General features: G+C 39.1%; 1 protein-coding gene across 6 annotated transcripts; it reads left to right on the forward strand.

Annotated features, from left to right (window-relative positions):
- Positions 1-341: 341 nt before the first annotated feature.
- Positions 342-11,129, forward strand: u2af2a (U2 small nuclear RNA auxiliary factor 2a). 6 transcript variants are annotated; one of them, XM_088326922.1, is made up of 12 exons: positions 342-918; positions 4,642-4,783; positions 5,925-5,960; positions 6,193-6,299; positions 6,689-6,840; positions 6,923-7,039; positions 7,123-7,279; positions 7,369-7,466; positions 7,614-7,736; positions 9,131-9,217; positions 9,303-9,551; positions 10,046-11,129. In XM_088326922.1, the coding sequence occupies exons 1-12, from the start codon at positions 870-872 to the stop codon at positions 10,178-10,180; spliced, it is 1,452 nt and encodes a 483-aa protein (XP_088183048.1). In that variant the 5' UTR covers positions 342-869; the 3' UTR covers positions 10,181-11,129. The 6 variants fall into 6 exon arrangements, with proteins under 6 accessions (XP_088183048.1, XP_088183049.1, XP_088183050.1 ...); XM_088326923.1 differs by having other exon boundaries at positions 7,387-7,466; XM_088326924.1 differs by having other exon boundaries at positions 7,123-7,261.
- The last annotated feature ends 7,310 nt before the right edge of the window (positions 11,130-18,439 follow it).

The raw sequence follows: 18,439 nt of genomic DNA on the forward strand, positions 1-18,439 counted from the left end.
CATACATTTCTAAACAAATCATGTTTTAAACCAAATGCAATTAAAAATTGATTTGTAAAATATAAAACATGATATTCAACATATTTTATTTCTCGTCTACTAATTTATTTGTACAGGTAGTATGTTATTTCAAATGCCAAACAGATAAGGGGACAAGGATTAATATTTTACAACACTAGACATTTGTTTAAATTCAAAAAAGGGGATTGAATTGAATACAGGACATAAATAATAAACCTTATCTCTCAGGACGGCTACCTTGATAATTAAGTTCGATAATGAATTAAAATGAAAAATCCGGTGGAAAAAAATCAAATCAAATCGGTTAGCCGCCATTTTCCCGGAAACTCGTTGGTCAGCTTCCGGTGTTGAGGAGGACCAGGGAGACGAAGGGAGAAAGAAAAGCGGGCATATTATTTTCTTCTTCCCTTTCGCCGGCTTGTAAACGATACCTGGCGCGAATGTTTAGAAATTAAAGCCGGGCAACTGCGCTTTCGGGGTGGCCAGTTCACCGCGGAGGTTTGCGTTTGCCGTGTGGGTGAAGAAGAGTCCATTCATTCTGTTGTCTGCGCTAGCTAAGCTAAAATAGCTTAGCATCTGCTGCGCCAGGCCTTTTTCCCTCCTGCTGGACTTTGCTACTAGCTTGCTTTGCTAACCCACGTTTTTTTTCCCCTCGGATGACTTTCTTACGCACCGTGTAAACAAACCCACTTTTTGTGCAAATTCGGAATCCTGAAATATTTAATAGTGAGTTACAATTTTCCGGCTAGATTCTGCGCGCAGCTTTTTATTAATACCAGGGGAGGTGGGTTCGAGGTCCACGCTTTTTGAGCGACTAACGCAAATCGGGCCGCGGAAATCCTGCAGAGATGTCGGACTTCGACGAATTCGAACGGCAACTGTCTGAAAATAAGCAAGGTAAGTGATGCAAGTGGAAATGTGCAACGATGTTTCTTGCGCCATGACGATCGGGTGTTTGGGCTCCGTCTATTTGCTGGATGGCTTCGTCTTTAGCCTCAAGCCTCGAATTGGGATCGCTCGCCACCGTTGCAATAAATTAGAGCGGATTGGCTTCTATTTAGGATGCAATCAAATTTCGATGAAGTGAATGCACCCAAAATTTTATGTGTGGATGAGTTATGCTTACGAGAATTCAAGTAGGGATACGTTTGCTAAGTAATATTACTATTAAGCACTGACACAATGTGCAAAGAGAATAATGTGATAAAGTTCTTAATTTGCATAATTGTTTTAATATCATGATTTAAGGCAAAAGCTGTTAATATACCATGAAAATGTATACGTCTACGTGAGCAATTTTCAGTCATTTTTAAAGAACAAAAGACTTGCAATAATGTAATTGTTTTGTAAGGATCCCGGAATGTATGTCATTGTAGTCTATTAATTGCCTTACAGAAATTAAGCACTTGATCACAATATTCTCTTTTCTTAGGCTGCACTGTATTTTGAGTTGTTACATTTCATATAAATTAAGCTGTAATACACTTTATTAAATCTGTGTCGATGATTCACGCTTACTGTAGTAAAAGCACATAAACTTGTCTAAGGTTTTTTTTGATCAATTCCTAGTACAGTAGTAGTTACAATTATTGAAATTACGCGATTATATCCCAAAAGTCTAATTTAATGACATTCGTTGTGCTTGTTTTCTACCATTTGAAAAAACTAACGATGCATATTTATCAATCTGCAGAAAAGTGAACTATATTAAAGAAAAAGAACGCCTTAAAACACAAAATTTTAGTCATACTATATTCTATTTATTTTGACGAACGTAATTGACAACACAAAACACACTTGGACCTCAATTATTCATTAAAAAAAAAACAATAAAAAGACAGGTTCGTGCCTATAAAATAGACAACGCAAAAGTTTGGGTTCAAATAGTCGTACTGAATCATATATCTCGATCAATGCGAATGGGCAACCCTCACGGTTACATTTTTTGTCAAATTCAGTCAAAAAGAAAATGAAATTTTTAACATCAGTCTGAATAAAAGTAATCCAACTATATGAAAAAGGTGATCAGTTTTTTGTTTACGCTTTTGCTATATTCTTGCTGCTATAAAAAACGAGCTTTTCTGCTTCTGTAGTATTCCCCCCTTTTCCCCAACATATTGATTTAGGAAAAAAATGATTTTTTTACGTTTGAAGACATGACCATCTTTAAAACTTTTTAAACTAACGTGGTAAAAACTTTCTGAAGATGGATGACATTCCCATCTACCAAAATGGCTCTAGACTGATCCAATATTATAATATTGCAGAAGTACAACATTGTATCACAAACTTTCTCAAATATTTGTGAGTGTTTCACTAAATATTGCAAAGGATTGAGGTCGGTTTCCGAATAAATATAAATACAAGTCAGCAAGCCGCAAAAATTGTGTGACGCAAGCATGCAAAACAATAAAGCTACTGAAATAATTAATATCCAATGGAATCGATTGTATTAGGGACATCTCTCATTTATTGCTTTAATTGGTCGTCACATTATATAATATACGATAGGACTTCAAACATGAATAGATTATTAAAAGCGTTGGCAACGAAATTGATCATCGAATTGTCGTGTCTGGTGATTTATACAGCACTAGGCACGTTAATTCAAAGCCAATGAATGAGACATTGAATTAACCTTTTTGCTGTGCACTTTACACTTTGGTCCGGAAGGGGGAGCTCCGAAACCATATTTTGATCAGATCATTGGTTCTTAACTGGCCTGACTTTAGGACCCACCATCCTACCCTACAAGCTGCGATACAAATCAAGAAAAAAAATCCACTTCTCTAATTTATTGAATGAAATGATTGTGCATTTTAAAGCAGTGATATATTTTACAGTATTCACATAAAAACGACCAGCAAAACCATCTCAAGTAATATTGTATGCCTTTTAATAAATCCATAACATTTTACTTCTGTGGCTTTGTTTTCAAGATAAATAAATAAATAAATCCATAGCTAATATATTATACACTGTATCTGCACTTTTTTGATGCTTCACATATATAAACACACTCTTTATTTTTCTTTCTGTAGCGTGAAATATAGGTGTTACCTCACATTTGCAAGGAATTATCACCATCGTTTGTTAATGGGTTTAAATGACCCTCATTTATTGTTTTTTCTTCGCGGCAGAGGCTTGTGTCTTACTGAAAACAGGTCCGCGACCCTCTTTTGGGTCCCAACCCACAAGTTGATCTCGATCCAAAGCAACGTTTATACAGTACTTTTTAGACACCGAAATGGAACTTAATGAAGTGCTGTGAAAAACCTTCAATCTACAATAAGATGCCATCATACAAAGTCATTCTCCGGTGTTGCTATTTTTCTTTTCTTTTTTGCACTTAAATAAAAATATTTTGCACATTTGCAGGTGTATAGCATGCATTTTATATATTATCGTTTGTTAGGCTACTTTACAAACACTTGGATTTTTTTATTGCTATATTATATAAGATTGTATTGTTTTTGCACTGTTCAGTGTTCCCATACAGTTTTGTGTGACTCTGATGGGTACATAATTTAGAGGGATTGGTGGCATGCTCCCCGGATGCAAATTTTGTACGTTTTAAATTTAAATGCATTTTTAAACATCAAGAGGCTAGATCTATGATTACAATGTTGTGCTGTTGTAAATTATTAAATCATGAATATACTAGTTAGGAAAAGCAATGAAACAGCAAACAAGTCACTCCCACAATGCATGGTAAATCGAACAGGAGTGTGGTGCAAAAAAAATCTGCTCATCTAATTTGGCTTAAAAAAAACTACTGTTATTCCAACGGCAATTCTGTATTTACAATAAACAGACTGAATTACCTAATATAAGTTTTGAATCGAATTAAGTGTGCTACTCGTATCAGTGATTTGCTTAATTACAGTATTAAATATCTGTACTGCCGCTTTTATGATTGTGCTTTGACGTGATGCCGGTTCTTTTTTAAGTCTTACAGGAGGTTTTTGTAATGTGCAACTACAGAATGGGCCCATGTCCACAAAGTTTTCCTGCTTTGAGTGAATGTTTTCCTTTCTTGCAACGCATGTATGCATGTACACGATTAAATAAGATCATAAATAATTATAAATATAAAATAAATGTTATTTAGCTTTTGTGGGCGGTGACTTGAGCTGGTCCAATAAAGTAGCAGGTAGATGCAGAGGGGGAGGAGACAGCTGATTAAGAATAAAGTTTTTACGCTCTGTTGAAAATGCTGGCAGGTTTTCTGCATTGAACACTTGGTGCTTTCCTGGTCGCTGAAAATTAAAAAATGTTCGACTTTGGGAAAATAATACAAGTTTATGGGACCCTGACTGTACCATTTAAACCCTGATGGCCCACCAGGATCTCCCTATGTGATGGGAAACATTGGGATTTTTCTTAATGGCTTTTAAATAAATCAGATTTATCAAATAATTGATAAAATGGTAACCGATTCATCCATTATTAAAATAATCCCAGTTGCAGCCCTAAAATACAGTAGTTAGAAAATGTTTTCATTTGTTTCGTATTCAGGTAGTCAACATTGCAGAGGAATGTTTTATGTTGTTATATTAATTGTATGTCACATCTCTATTCCCCTGTGCTTCCCATCCGTCTTTTTTTTTTAATCACCAGCTGAGCGCGACAAGGAGAACAGGCATCACCGGCGCTCCGGCTCTCGTAGCCGCAGCCGGGACAGGAAGAGGCGCAGCAGAGACAGGGACAGGCGTAGTCGGGATCGCCGTGGCGACAGTAAGGATCGCAGACACAGACGCAGGTGAGTAACCCATGGCGTCATATGCAACTGGATTGTCAAGGCTTCGCTGCAAACGTCCTATCTATAGTCTAGTGTTTCTCAACTGGTGGGTCTCGTGCCTTGGCCCTGGCAAAATGACGTTAAGAAAAAACAAAGGGTCAATTACGCAGTAGATGGTGATAGTGTCCCGTTTGATCTCTTCTTTCTGTTCAGTCAATCGAAGCTGTCCCAATTGGATTTAAAAGGGTCAAATCTAATTTCATTGTAATTTTGTTTGTTTAATTTCATTTTCTTTGTATAATGATGCTCCCAAGAAAGTTGGTGACGAGGATACGGAAACGTGACTGGTGAAAACAAGGATCGAGTCAAAGATGTAAATTATTGCTATATTAAAAATGAGTTGCACATTTCTGCCATTGAAGCAATGTTTGAAGGTACCTGTAAATGTTTCAAAAATGTTAAATTTACTATTTCTCTTATATCAGTATATTAATCGTTATTATCCACACAAGTAGTTGTCATTGTTTAGGTACACAATTTGTAAGTATTTTGGGTTAGAACTTTTGTGTCTCTGGACATTTTGAAGCGGTTTCAAGGGGTTGCTTTGTGATTTAGGCTTATTTGCGAGTACATAAATTATTTGAAGTCGTTTTGCTGGTCATTTTGTTTTGGGGAGAAAAAGCGTGAAGATATTCTACCTTCTCTGGTTTTAATGCACAATTCTTTCATTCAATAGTTTTGAGAAGTGGATTTTTTTTTTGTTTGAGTCGCAGCTTGTCATTAGGGTGAAATAGTGGGTCGTCTAAACAGACAAATTAAGAACCATTGATCTAGCATCCTGAATCATCTCATTTTTTTCTCTCTCAAGCCATTTGCCCTAGTTCCACTTGTTCGAGGCATATGTTTCAAATTAATTCTCTACCTCTCTCCAAAAATGTTAAACATTTATTGGCAGTGTCAGAAGTCTTTTATAAAGCATTATGTAAACCTGAAGTCCAACTGTTCATAATACACGGCAAGTCTGGTTTGTGGTAGAAGGAACAAAACGAAGTAGCTCAAGGAGCTTCAGCCAAACTTTAAGAAACTGTTGTGTTTGGTGGGAAGCTTAAAAATGTAAATGTTAGTTGTATCTTTTTGTGAAATCCCTCCAATGTCATTTCAGCTCGCCACCGAGCTTCCCACAGGACAAAACTGCAAGGTAATACAGCAAAATTGAACACATAGCTAATTTGTTGTGCCACAATCGAATGTCTTGCCTACGAAACTATAAATTACTGATGTGTGCGCAGTTTTCTGTCAAATTATACCATGGCGTAATTATCTCCAGATGTTGACATCTTTTGGTTTTGGGAATTACCACATTGGAGTTCCTTTTATTGCTCTATATTTCCACCCTAATTCCAAGTCTTTTCTCTGTGTACCCCTCACAGCCGTTCCCCACATCGTGAAAAGAAGAAGATAAAGGTGAAAAAGTATTGGGATGTGCCACCACCTGGTTTTGAAACCATCAGCCCCATGCAGTACAAAGCCATGCAAGGTAGTAACCTTGTATTGTGTTGATGCTTGTGTCGCACAGAATGCTCTTTATTGTCATTGATTAAACAAGATAGTGTACATTGTTAACAAGATTAGAACGTGGCCCTCTAAAATATATGTGAGAAAATATTTAAAGTAACCCAAACCAGAGGTTTTAAGTGCATCATCACATTAGCAGCAACATAGTGCAAACATAAGTCATGTTTATTTGTATGGCCCTTAAAGTCTAAAAGGGTTGCACAGACCAGACTATTACGGACAACAGACTATTATTACACCATCCCCTGATCTAAAACCCACAGGGCAAGGTAAAGCTCAACTAGTTTGACAACAATATTCAACCTTGCCAAGGCTTGAAAATCTAAAAGGTTATTCTGTTTGTGTCCACAGCTGCAGGCCAGATTCCAGCTACAGCTCTCTTGCCCACTATGACTCCAGACGGCCTGGCTGTCACTCCCACCCCCGTGCCAGTCGTGGGCAGCCAGATGACGAGGCAGGCTCGCAGGCTTTATGTTGGAAACATCCCCTTTGGTATCACCGAGGTACCACCCGAGGCAAACTTTTGATTTTGACTCTTATTAGAAGTTGTATCTGATTTTTGTTGGAATCTCTTTGTCTCCCCAGGAGTCCATGATGGACTTCTTTAACGCTCAGATGCGTTTGGGTGGTCTCACGCAGGCTCCGGGTAATCCAGTGCTTGCTGTGCAGATTAACCAAGATAAGAATTTCGCCTTCCTTGAGGTAAGTTGCTATCTTGTGATATAATTTTTCTCTTTGTATTTCACGGACGTGTCTTATGAAATAACACGAAATCTTCTGTCCAGTTTCGCTCGGTGGACGAGACAACTCAGGCAATGGCTTTTGATGGAATCATCTTTCAAGGCCAAAGCCTTAAAATCCGCCGTCCGCACGATTACCAGCCACTGCCGGGCATGAGCGAGAACCCCAGTGTCTATGTGCCTGGTACACAGACAATTAATGGTTTTTACTATTACTACTACTGTTGGCATCATTCATCCACCATTTGTGTAAATATGTATGGGAGCTGGCACTGTTTGCTGTCCTCAAAGGTCTTGTTATCAACACAGGAGTGGTTTCTACTGTGGTGCCCGACTCGGCCCACAAGCTCTTCATTGGCGGGCTGCCCAATTACCTGAACGACGACCAGGTCAGTGGTTTGACCGATAACCGGTCGGAGCATGTATTAGCTATCTAACGCCAGGTCCAGGTTATTTCCCCCCTCACTGGGGACAATAAGTGTTGCTGTACCTGCTCACTATATCATATAGTTGTGAAATCTCTTTTTGTTCCCCAGGTGAAGGAGCTGTTGACGTCATTTGGGCCTCTGAAGGCCTTCAACTTGGTGAAAGATAGCGCCACCGGCCTGTCAAAAGGATACGCCTTCTGTGAATATGTCGATGTCAACCTCAATGATCAGGTGTGTTGGTCGGCGCTAAATAAACGTTAAAGTATCGAATTTGTTTCCTCTGTCCTCAAACTGAAAAATAAAGGGAGATAATGAAATGAAATGAAATGATCTGCATTTATATAGCGCTTTTCAAGTCAAGACTTCCCAAAGCGCTTTACAGTGTGCTTCACATTTCCCAATAGCGGCCGTGCAGCCAGGTAAGGCGCTAACCTGCATATTGGGGGTATTAGGGGTTCAGTGTCTTACCCAAGGACACTTCGACATGTAACACGGAGGAGCCGGGATTCGAACTGAGATCTCTTGATCCCAAGACGAGCACTCTACCTCCTGAGCCACTGCCGCCCAAAGAATTGCTTCTTTTTTTACTGTAATTTTTACCATGCACACCAAAAATAGTTTTGTTCTAAAATTAAAATGGTCAAGTTTGTGAAATTGATGTCCAATAATTTTTATTGGTTGATTTACATCCTACAGTTATTGAAACGATTTAATGAGGTTATTTGCATTTTGTGTCAATTAAAGCTGTATAGTGTACACATTTACACACGATTATTTTTAGTTTAGCATTGCTGTGATGTGGAAAATATTTTCTTGGATTCTTGTATTTTAATTTCCAGGATTGAAAAAAATATTTCTAACAGATAACATTTTATAATGTCATTTACCATGCATCCAAACTCAATAAATGTTCCTTTTGAAATTTACAAAAAGGGATTTAGCTTTTAAAAATGCCAAATACCTTTAAATTCATTCATCTACATATTGGTTATACAGTTTATTTTTCATTTGGCTGATTATTAATTCCAAAGGTTTTTTTTTTCCTTTTATTTACTACGATTAAACAGTCATTTCTATTTAAATTAAACATTTTAAGTTTTATTTAAACTATTAATACTGTCACGTGTACAATTTTAGAAACTAATCATTTTAATAACTTATCATGGTAAGACCCATATCTCCCCAATCATAATAGTTATTTATACAAAGATGAGCATTACATGTAATTTAGAACTGTATGCATGAAAAAAATCCTCTTCCTCAAACATCAATCTGCGCTGGTCGGCGGCGCCCTCTGTTGGCTGCGGCTGCATCGGCTCGCTACAACGGGTCAGGTGCAATCGACATTTCGTTCTGTGTACATTGTTACACAGAATGACAATACAAGGAAATTATTATTATTATTATTATTATTAGTGAACGGCAAAGGCTCTATCCAATTGAGGCCCATCAACTGTTAAAACCCATACGGATTTAGATTTATGGATTTATAAAAGGTTTAGTTCATATGGCAAGAGAAAAAGGTTGTAGGGCTGCTGAGAAAGTGATTGTGGGCCTCAAATGTTCTTCAGGGTGAGTTTTAAATAGCTTAAAGTCGAATTTATCGTGGCATCCCTCCTTTTCAGGCTATCGCCGGGCTCAACGGCATGCAGCTGGGAGACAAGAAGCTCCTAGTGCAACGAGCTAGTGTGGGATCCAAGAATGCCACTCTGGTACTTGCCTGCAATTTCCCAGCAAAAGAAAGTCGATCACCAGTTTTTAAAACTGCTCCTTAGACTTCTGGATTTGTGCTTACAGACCAGCATAAACCAGACCCCCGTCACGCTCCAGGTGCCTGGTCTGAACAGCACGGTGACCCAAATGGGCGGCCTGCCCACCGAGGTGCTGTGCTTGATGAACATGGTGGCCCCCGAAGACCTTGTAGATGACGAAGAGTACGAGGAGATCGTGGAGGACGTCCGGGACGAGTGCGGAAAGTACGGACAAGTCAAGAGCATCGAGATCCCACGCCCTGTTGATGGACTGGAAGTGCCTGGCACTGGCAAGGTGAGGGCGGATTTTTTTTTTCTTTCAAGCCCTATGCGACGAAGCAATGCATTTTTGTTGCCGATAAATGTGGGTTTTGTCTTCGTTTTTCTTTTTTTTAATTTCTCAAGCAAAAGACTGACATTTTTTTTTTGTTGATCCATCGAGTCTTTGCAATTTGTTTTTGGTGCAGTTTTCCCTGATTTTTCTAAAGTACAGTGAGACTTGGCAATCCGTTTTTTTGTTTTGTTTTTCCTTAAGTGTCACTGGCTTCGTGAAATAATCAGTCCAATTATTGTGGGATCAGTCTTCAATTGTTTTGTTTTTTCTTTTCTCTCAAACTCAATGAGACTTTGCAATCCGCTTTTGTTGCAGATTGTTGTATGGTTAGTCCTCTGTTATGTCCCCAAACACCCCCCTTCCCAAACCCAATGAGATGTTGCAATCCATTTTTGTTGCAGATCATTGTGGGGTTAAACATCTTATGAGTCCCCCCCCCCCTCTTTTTCTTGCAGATTTTCGTGGAGTTTATGTCTGTGTTCGACTCCCAGAAAGCCATGCAGGGTCTGACCGGAAGGAAATTTGCCAACAGAGTAGTGGTGACCAAGTACTGCGACCCCGACGCGTACCACCGCCGGGACTTCTGGTAGAGGAGGCGAGACGGCGCAAAAAATTAAAATGGGGTAGAGGGAATTTGTCTCGGGTGGGGAGGTTAAAGTTTCCAATGACCAGAGCAGCCCAATGAGTGATTTTTTTTTGTGTTCCCTCATTGAAGATCATTGTTAAATCTCAGAAAGAAGTTAAGTGGGGTTGTTTTTTGGTCATGGGGCTTTTTTTCCTCATGGGGTCATAAATTTTGTGAAATGTGTGTTAGGTCCAGGGGAGGGTCAAAAGTCTTTTATACTTTGCGAGCCGGATGTCATTTTTAGGGGGGACACATCAATGTTTGTATTTAAAAGGAAATTGTCAAAGGTGCACCGAGTGGGAATCGAGAGGAAGAAAATGGGGGCATTTTTTTTTCTCGTACTTATTATTCTTCACTAGCTGTAACGTCCAATTCAATTGCGCCGCCTTTAGAATGACTAGAGAAGAAATCAGATGTTTTTTTTTGTTTGTTTTTTTTTCGTTTGGATTTGTTTGTTTTTGTCAGACTACTGCCCCTCGCTTCCCCCTCCTCACAACGACTGCTGGAGAACGTGTCGTGTGAGTGTCAAGTGTCACAAATTCCCAAAACCGCGTTTCGCTTCGCTGGCTCCAGCTTGTATCATCGCTTTGTGCTCAGCCTGTAGAAATACAAGTACAGTAAAGGACATTTTCCATCCACCAGTTTTTTTCTATTCCTCTTTTAACAGCTTGTGTTCTGGTTTTGGGGATTTGCCAAAAGCCTTAACTGGGAGGACTCCGTGACAAATAGAGGAAACTTAAGCGGCTGGCCCTTCGTTAAGTAGATGAGCGCTTAACCTGTACTTTGTAATCCATGTCCCCTTTGTTAACAAACTAAACTGTAACTTGTGCTTGGATCCCGTGATGACTTTTTTTCATTTGTGTGCACCATCTCGCATCTTTGACAAGACCAAATAAACACATGACTTATGACTACAGCTTGTGTCGTACTGAAAACAAGGTAGAAAAATCCATCAACCGTTGCTATATAAAGTCAAAATCGTTTTCATAAATTAAACCTACAGGGAGCTATTTTTTTGTTGTTAGTGATTACCTTGAAGGGCTAGCTGTTTGGTTTGCATTTGTAAAAACGTGTCTTGTTGTTAGAATGTTGTTAACGGGTTGCAATTATTGATAGGGTTAAAATATGCTCAGTCAACCATGACAACATCTAACCCAGGGGTCTCAAACTCAATTTACTTGGGGTGCTGTCGGGCCAAATCGAGTTATCCAGAAAAAGTTGTCTTTTTTTATTTTTTTTTATTTTTTTATTTTTTTTGCCCTTAATCACAAAGAGTCTCAAAGGGCTGCACAGGTTATTGCACAGACTATTATTAAAAGGACATAATGGTCCGCTATCTTGCTTCTACGGGAGCCTGAAATACCTAGTGACAGGCTGGGTAGAGTGGCACCGCAGTTTGTATTCTTGATTATTAGCATTCATGGTCAAATAACAATCCTATCCCTTTAACTCATATAAAGTCAGGGGCCTGAAACTAGACTGCTGCATTTTCCCCCCTGGGCTACAAGTTTTAGACCCCTATCCAACCTTTATAAGGGCATTGAGTGATGTACATGTTTAAATTCTAAGCTAAATTTTAAAATGATTGAAATGAAATGATTTGCATTTATATAGCGCTTTTCAAGTCAATGACTTCCCAAAGCGCTTTACAATGTGCTCCACGTTGTCCCAGTAGCGCCCTTGCAGCCATGTAAGGCGCTAACCTGCTTATTGGGGGTATTAGGGGTTCAGTGTCTTACCCAAGGACACTTCGACATGTAACACGGACGAGCCGGGATTCGAACGGGGATCCCTTGATCCCAAGACAAGCGCTCTACCTCCTAAGCGACTGCCGCCCCAGTGATTAAGTATTGTGTATTTAAAAACTAATCCCGATCATTTATCATGTCTGTTTGAAATCAAATTTCTTAGAAAATCTCAATGACCAATCACTGGTGAGCTATTTTCAGTACCAGGTGACCGTGGGTACCACATTAGTGACCCAGGTTTGGACCACTTAACCATCTTGTCTTAGCAGGTTCGTTGGCGTCCCAAAACTTAAATCGGCTGCAAAAAAAATGCTAAAAACAATTATACATGGTCCAATTTTCCCCATCATCTTTTGGTTACCATGTTAGGCTTCATTATCCATGAAAATATTGCTTTTTTTTTTTCCCTTTCAATTTTTGGTGTGGGTCCCTGGGTCTTTTTTTTTCCTCTGACACCATACCCTTAATTTCGATGCAAATTAATGGGTCCCGGATGTCATGACGTCACACTCACGCTTTTCTCATTGTGGTGGCTAAAAAACGAGAAGAACTGTTTAAACTATTTTCTCATCACTATGATTTATAGGCAATGACAGGTAAAACCTAATATATTTACAGTGTTTATATGACTTGTGGTTAATGTACTTCGCTGCTATACCATATCGCCACCAGAGGGCGCTTTAAACGCAGGCAAACAAGGCAGACCAGTGCTTCTCAATTATTTTCTGTAACCTGCCCATGATCCCCCTTCTTAATACTTTACGTTATCTATAAAATTGTACACCAATGCATTACACTATTTTATCTGAATTTCACAAATCAAATCCTTAAACTTCACCATGAACTCACCAACATTTACTCAGAAGCATATTAAATGAAACTTCATATATGTCTATCAACTGTCATTTTGCAGAGTGATCATTTTTATTTTTGTTGCACTTTCCTCATCCAGCATGGTGACCATGTCTAGGCTAACGCCTCAAAGTATTAGCTCTCGCCCAAGACACACCACAGGAAATGGTGCCCTCAAGAGCCTATGGATCCAACCAAACGATGGTGTATTTTTTTTTGCACTGACATACCTTTTAACCTCAGCCAATTGTTCCCCTCACTAATGATCGCATTTCCCCTTATTAAGCGATAATAAACCTTACAAACACAAGGCGGCACCTATTTGCTCACAGTATGACCAACTTTGTAGGATAGTTTATTATTTTTACCAAATAACACAACAATTCGATTTGCATATTAATTGCTGAAATGAAGGGAGACTTCCGTTTTTTTTTTTTCATCTCTTTCTGTTTACCTTCGCCTCTGTCTGTCTTTTCAACCTTTTGAAATATTTTTCCCATGGTATCTGAGAATCTGCTTCACTTTGTGTCTACACCTTTTATGAAGCTCGTAAAGGAAGACAATGCGAAACACTGCCCCCTAGCATAGTGAAAGTGAAAATTCACTTTGTTCTAAAAAATAAAAATTCGCCGAGGTTATACCTGCACCTTTTGACAGAGCATTGCGCCCCATTGAGAAACACTATTAGACATGCAATGTAGACGATAAAGAATATATGCATGGCGGAATTTTGGGAAGAGAAACGTCAGTTGATTTAATTTAGTACATCCATTGTATTGTACATTGTCTGTTAGCTTTATGCTAGCAAAAGGTATCCTAAGCACCACTGTAATTGCAAACCACACGTAATTCTCATATACATGCATGCCGACGATAACTCTCAAGAGATTGCGGGTACGGACAGGGTTCTGAATTATTGATCGACCGCGACCGCAACCGGCTGGACCTTTTCCGACAAATGATGGACAGCGAGATGAGAGCGACCGCTAGATCACCAGCCGGGAAACGGGAACCCATCGCAGCGGAAAGCATGAAATTAAATGGAGGTGACACAGCCCGGAGCTTGTGTTGTCCTCTGTGCCAGTCAACCCCAAATCATCCCAATTTGTCATTATATGTTTATTCATACATAAAATGCTTAAAAATCCTTGAATTTTAATGTTGTGTTTTGGGGGAAGTGATTTTAAATGCTTGAAATTATTGCCATGTTTCTGGCCAGTCTGACTTGTCATACAATACACGAAGAAAGATCAAACGTGTCTGCTTAAAAATGACGCTGACTGGACTATTGATTGGTTCATATTAGATTTCTTCTTTTAATGGTCCTGGAAAAAATGGATAATTGTCTTTGAAAGTCCTCAAAAGTGCTTGAATTTGGCCGTGGGGAAAGTGTACAAACACTGCATATTTTAATCATTGGATTGACTCTTTACACCAGGGGTGTGCGAACTTTTTGAGTCATGGGCCACATTGGGCTAAACATTTGGTCAAGGTCCTGGAGATTGATCCACTTTTTTATATTTATGAAAAAATATACATGCAGACATTTACATGTTCTAATTCCTTATATTTGTTTCAAAATACAGTGGAACCTCGACCATAATCCGTTCCAGAACCTTGTTCGAGAACCCATTTATTCAATCACAGAAACCTTTTTTCCATTAAAAATAATGTTAATCGCTTTAATCCGTTCCAACACCCTGAATGTTTACCATGTATGTTTAACGTAAACATGAAGCTAACCCAGGCTAATCGTACGTTCGCGTTATCGTAATCTTCTGTACGAAAGATTACGCTAACATGAACATGTAAAAATAAAATAATCAGGTCGCACCAGGGTCTCTACAAGTGGCTAGCGCTTCATTAGAAAGGGGGCTCCATTCCAATACCCTGAATTTTGGGCTCAGTTCCAACACCCTGAATGTTTACCTGAATGTTCAACGTAATCATAAAGCTAACCCAGGCTAATTGTACGATTAACGTTATCGTAATCTTCTGTACGAAAGATTACGCTAACACGAACGTGTAAAAAAAAAAAAAAAGAATTATGAATAGAATTTCTTACCTTTGTGGTGGTCAGCAGAAGGCGCATGCTGTATTCCCTAGCAAGATCAGAAACTCGCACACCTCTTTCATATTTAGCTATTATGTCTTTCTTAAAGGCAATAGTTGTACGCACAACTTTTTTTTTTTCACCTGTCCTGCTTGCACCGACCTTCTTCGGAGGCATAGTTATGGGCTAAAACACTCACCGATATTAAAAGCGAAAGCAAAACAAGGCAATTGCGCACGTGATGACAGTTGGTCACGAGGGGTGGGGGCGATCTACACCATCTACACCCGTACGCCGCTCAGCATCGCACCCTAGCGTACGCACTCAAGCATTACCGGCGTTCGAACTCTGAATTTTTGACCGAACAGCGAAGCAAGAATTTCTCGAATTTTTGGTCGAACTCCAATTTGTTCGAATTGAGAGGCGTTCGAAAACTGAGGTTCCACTGTAGATTAGTTTTATCAGTTTGGTACTGTGTCTGTTTTAAGAACTGAACTTCAATATTCAGTTTGTTGGTACTATATTACCGTAGTTGTCGTATCTCTGTATTATAATCATCTGTCCGTTATCTGAACTGCTTATCCTCAGTAGGGTCGCTGGGGTGCTGGAGCCCATCCCAGCTATCTTCAGGCTGTGGGCCAGGGACACCCTCAACTGGTTCCCAACCCAGGTATTATATTGATACTGTAGTCATTTTTGTAAAAGTTCCATATTAGCAGTAGTATTTTTGTAGTCTATCTGTTGTAATATATTTTGTATTTGTGTAGTAGTAAGTTTGTAGTAGTATCCTTGTCAGGACCAGAACGGAGACGGGACCCACTTGCGTTAAGTTTCAGTTTTATTGGAAGAAAGGAAACCCACGATTCTGTGATCGCTGGTCGCGGGAAGCAGGTCACTCTGAACGCGGAAGTGGGACTTCCGTGGCGAGCGATGGCAGTGTCGGGAACGGAAAAAAAACGGGTTAATAGCTGGGACAGGAGAGCAAAAAACGTTGTCGGGATCAGAAAACGAGTTGAAAGCCAGGAGAGGAGAATAGATGTGGTCAGGATAAAAAAAAAACGTGTCGAAGCCTGGGAACAGACGGGAGCAAAAAATAGGGGGGGGGGGCAGGGTCGAAAAAAAAGCTTGCCTAGACTAAACTGAGGTTCGCAGACGGACTGACAACAGGTGACAGATAGACGTGGGTTTAGATAGTGACAGGGAGCCAATCAGAGTCCGAGGCAGTTGGCGGCAAAGGAGCGGGCACAGGTGCATCACATCATAATCACGACAATCCTTGCAATATAATAGTACTTCTGTCGTTTTTTTCCCAATATTTCCATAATAGCAGTAATATTTTTGTAGTATTTCTTTAATGTTATGTAATGTTTTTTATTTTTGTGTTGGTATTTCTGCAGGATTTTTCTAGTATTTCTGCAGTTTGTAGTAGTATCTCTGAAGTAGAATCTCTGTATTACTCTCGTAGAATTTTTTTCCGCTATTTCCATGGTAAGATTGCCTGATAGTACTTTATTTTTTTTTTACATTTCTTGTAGTGTTTTTGTAATGTTCATGTAGTATTTCGGCAGTAATTCAACCGTAGTATTTTGTAGTACTTCTGCAATAGCGTTTCTGTAGTAATTTTGCAGCATTTTTGTTTAAGGATTTTTGTAGTATTTCTGTGGTATTGTATTTCTGCAGTAGTGTTTTTGTAGGACTCTCGCAATATTTCTGCCATTGTTTTGTGTAGTAAGTTTTTGTATTATTTGATGTATTACTGTAGTTGTAAATTTATGGTATGCTTGTAGCATTCCTGTATTATTTCTGGTTGGGTAGGGTTACTTTAACTTGATTACTTTCAATTACTTTTGGATTACTCCAATACCAAATATGCTAATAAAAGACAAAAGAAACTAAATAGGAATAAAATTATGACTCACAACACGTGGTAAGTTTTCTCTCATGGCTTTGATCTCCGGCAAAACTAACATAAAATGCGACAGAAACAAAATGAAAATAAATCCAAACAGCTTGCCCACATCATTTTTCCCGTTCCATGTATTCCGTTACTCCCCAAGCCTACACAAAAATGTAGTAATTTTATTCATATTTAGTTTCTTTTGTCTTTTATTAGCAAATTTGGTATTGGAATAATCCAAAAGTAATCAAGTTAAAGTAACCCTACCCAAACCTGAAGTAGCATTTCTGCAACAATTCCCTATTAGGATTTTTGTAGGGGTTTTGTAGTATTCTTGTGGTATTTCAGCAACAGTAGTTTGTCGTAACATATTTGCAGACTAAATTTAGTTGTATTTTTGGGAATTTCTGTATGAAATGGAAATGAAATGATTTGGGGCGGCAGTAGCTCAGGAGGTAGAGCAATCGTTTCAGGATTAAGGGATCCCAGTTCGAATCCCGGCTTGTCCGTGTTACATGCCGAAGTGTCCTTGGGTAAGACACTGAACCCCTAATACCCCCAATAAGCAGGTTAGCGCCTTACACGGCTGCACAGATCATGGCCGCTATTGGGAAATGTGAAGCACAATGTAAAGCGCTTTGGGAAGTCATTGACTTGAAAAGCGCTATATAAATGCAGATCATTTCATTTCATTTCATTTCATCATCTGCATTTATATAGCGCTTTTCAAGTCAAGTAGTACTGTAGTATGATTTGTGTGTGTTTTTTTTGGTACTATTTCCATAGTAGGATGTTTATAGTATTTCGGTAGTATTATTGTCTACATTCTTGTAGTATTTTGCTGTCGTATTATTGAAGTAATGGCCAGGGGGACTAGACTATTGCGGAGCCTGGTGGTCCTGCACCGCACACTGCAGTACCTCTTCCCAGAGGCTAGCAGAGTGAACAGTCCATGATGGGGGTGAGAGGGGTCCCCGGTAATGTTTTTAGCATGGGATAGGCAGTGCTTCTGGCCAATGTCCTGAATGGAGGGAAGTGTAGTCCCGATTATTTTCTGCTGTCCTCGTTACCCTCCTCACACTATGGTAAAATACTATACGTAGCCAAAATACAATATAACATTATTTATATCTGTACATTCAAGGAAACTGTGGGGGTCAGATGCATCGACATTTCGTTCTGTATACACGTGTACTAGAATGACAATAAAGTAGATCTGAATCTGAATCTGAATCTGAAGTGTTTGACAGTTGTATTTTGTAGGATGTCGTTGTATATCTGCGGCAGTATTTTTGTATGATTTCCGAAGTAAAGAACTATGAAAGAATTGTGTTGTTGACTTTATGAATATCTTTGTTTTGAATTCTATATAATCTGTCTTGCTATGAGCAAATTGTTAGGTTTTAATGTTTTCGATTAATTAAGAGGAATCGCAATCATTAATCGGGGTAACAATTAGCTGCATTTGACAGGTATGAGAACCGCGCGTACTTGTTTGAATCAAACTCCGTGGCAACGTTTTAATGACTAACTTTTAACGATTTGCACTTCTTGTGCAGTAATTTGATTAGTGCACGGAAGCACACTGGGGGCTGAGGGGCTTCTGCTTGCCTCTCACTTAATGTCATTAACAGGTGTCTCTCTAAAATAGAAGTGTGACAAAAACAGAGCGAC

This window comes from Urocampus carinirostris, chromosome 2 (genome assembly GCF_059441175.1).
Source record: "Urocampus carinirostris isolate Australia breed hairy pipefish chromosome 2, RoL_Ucar_1.0, whole genome shotgun sequence".
NCBI classification, from domain to species: Eukaryota; Metazoa; Chordata; class Actinopteri; order Syngnathiformes; family Syngnathidae; genus Urocampus; species Urocampus carinirostris.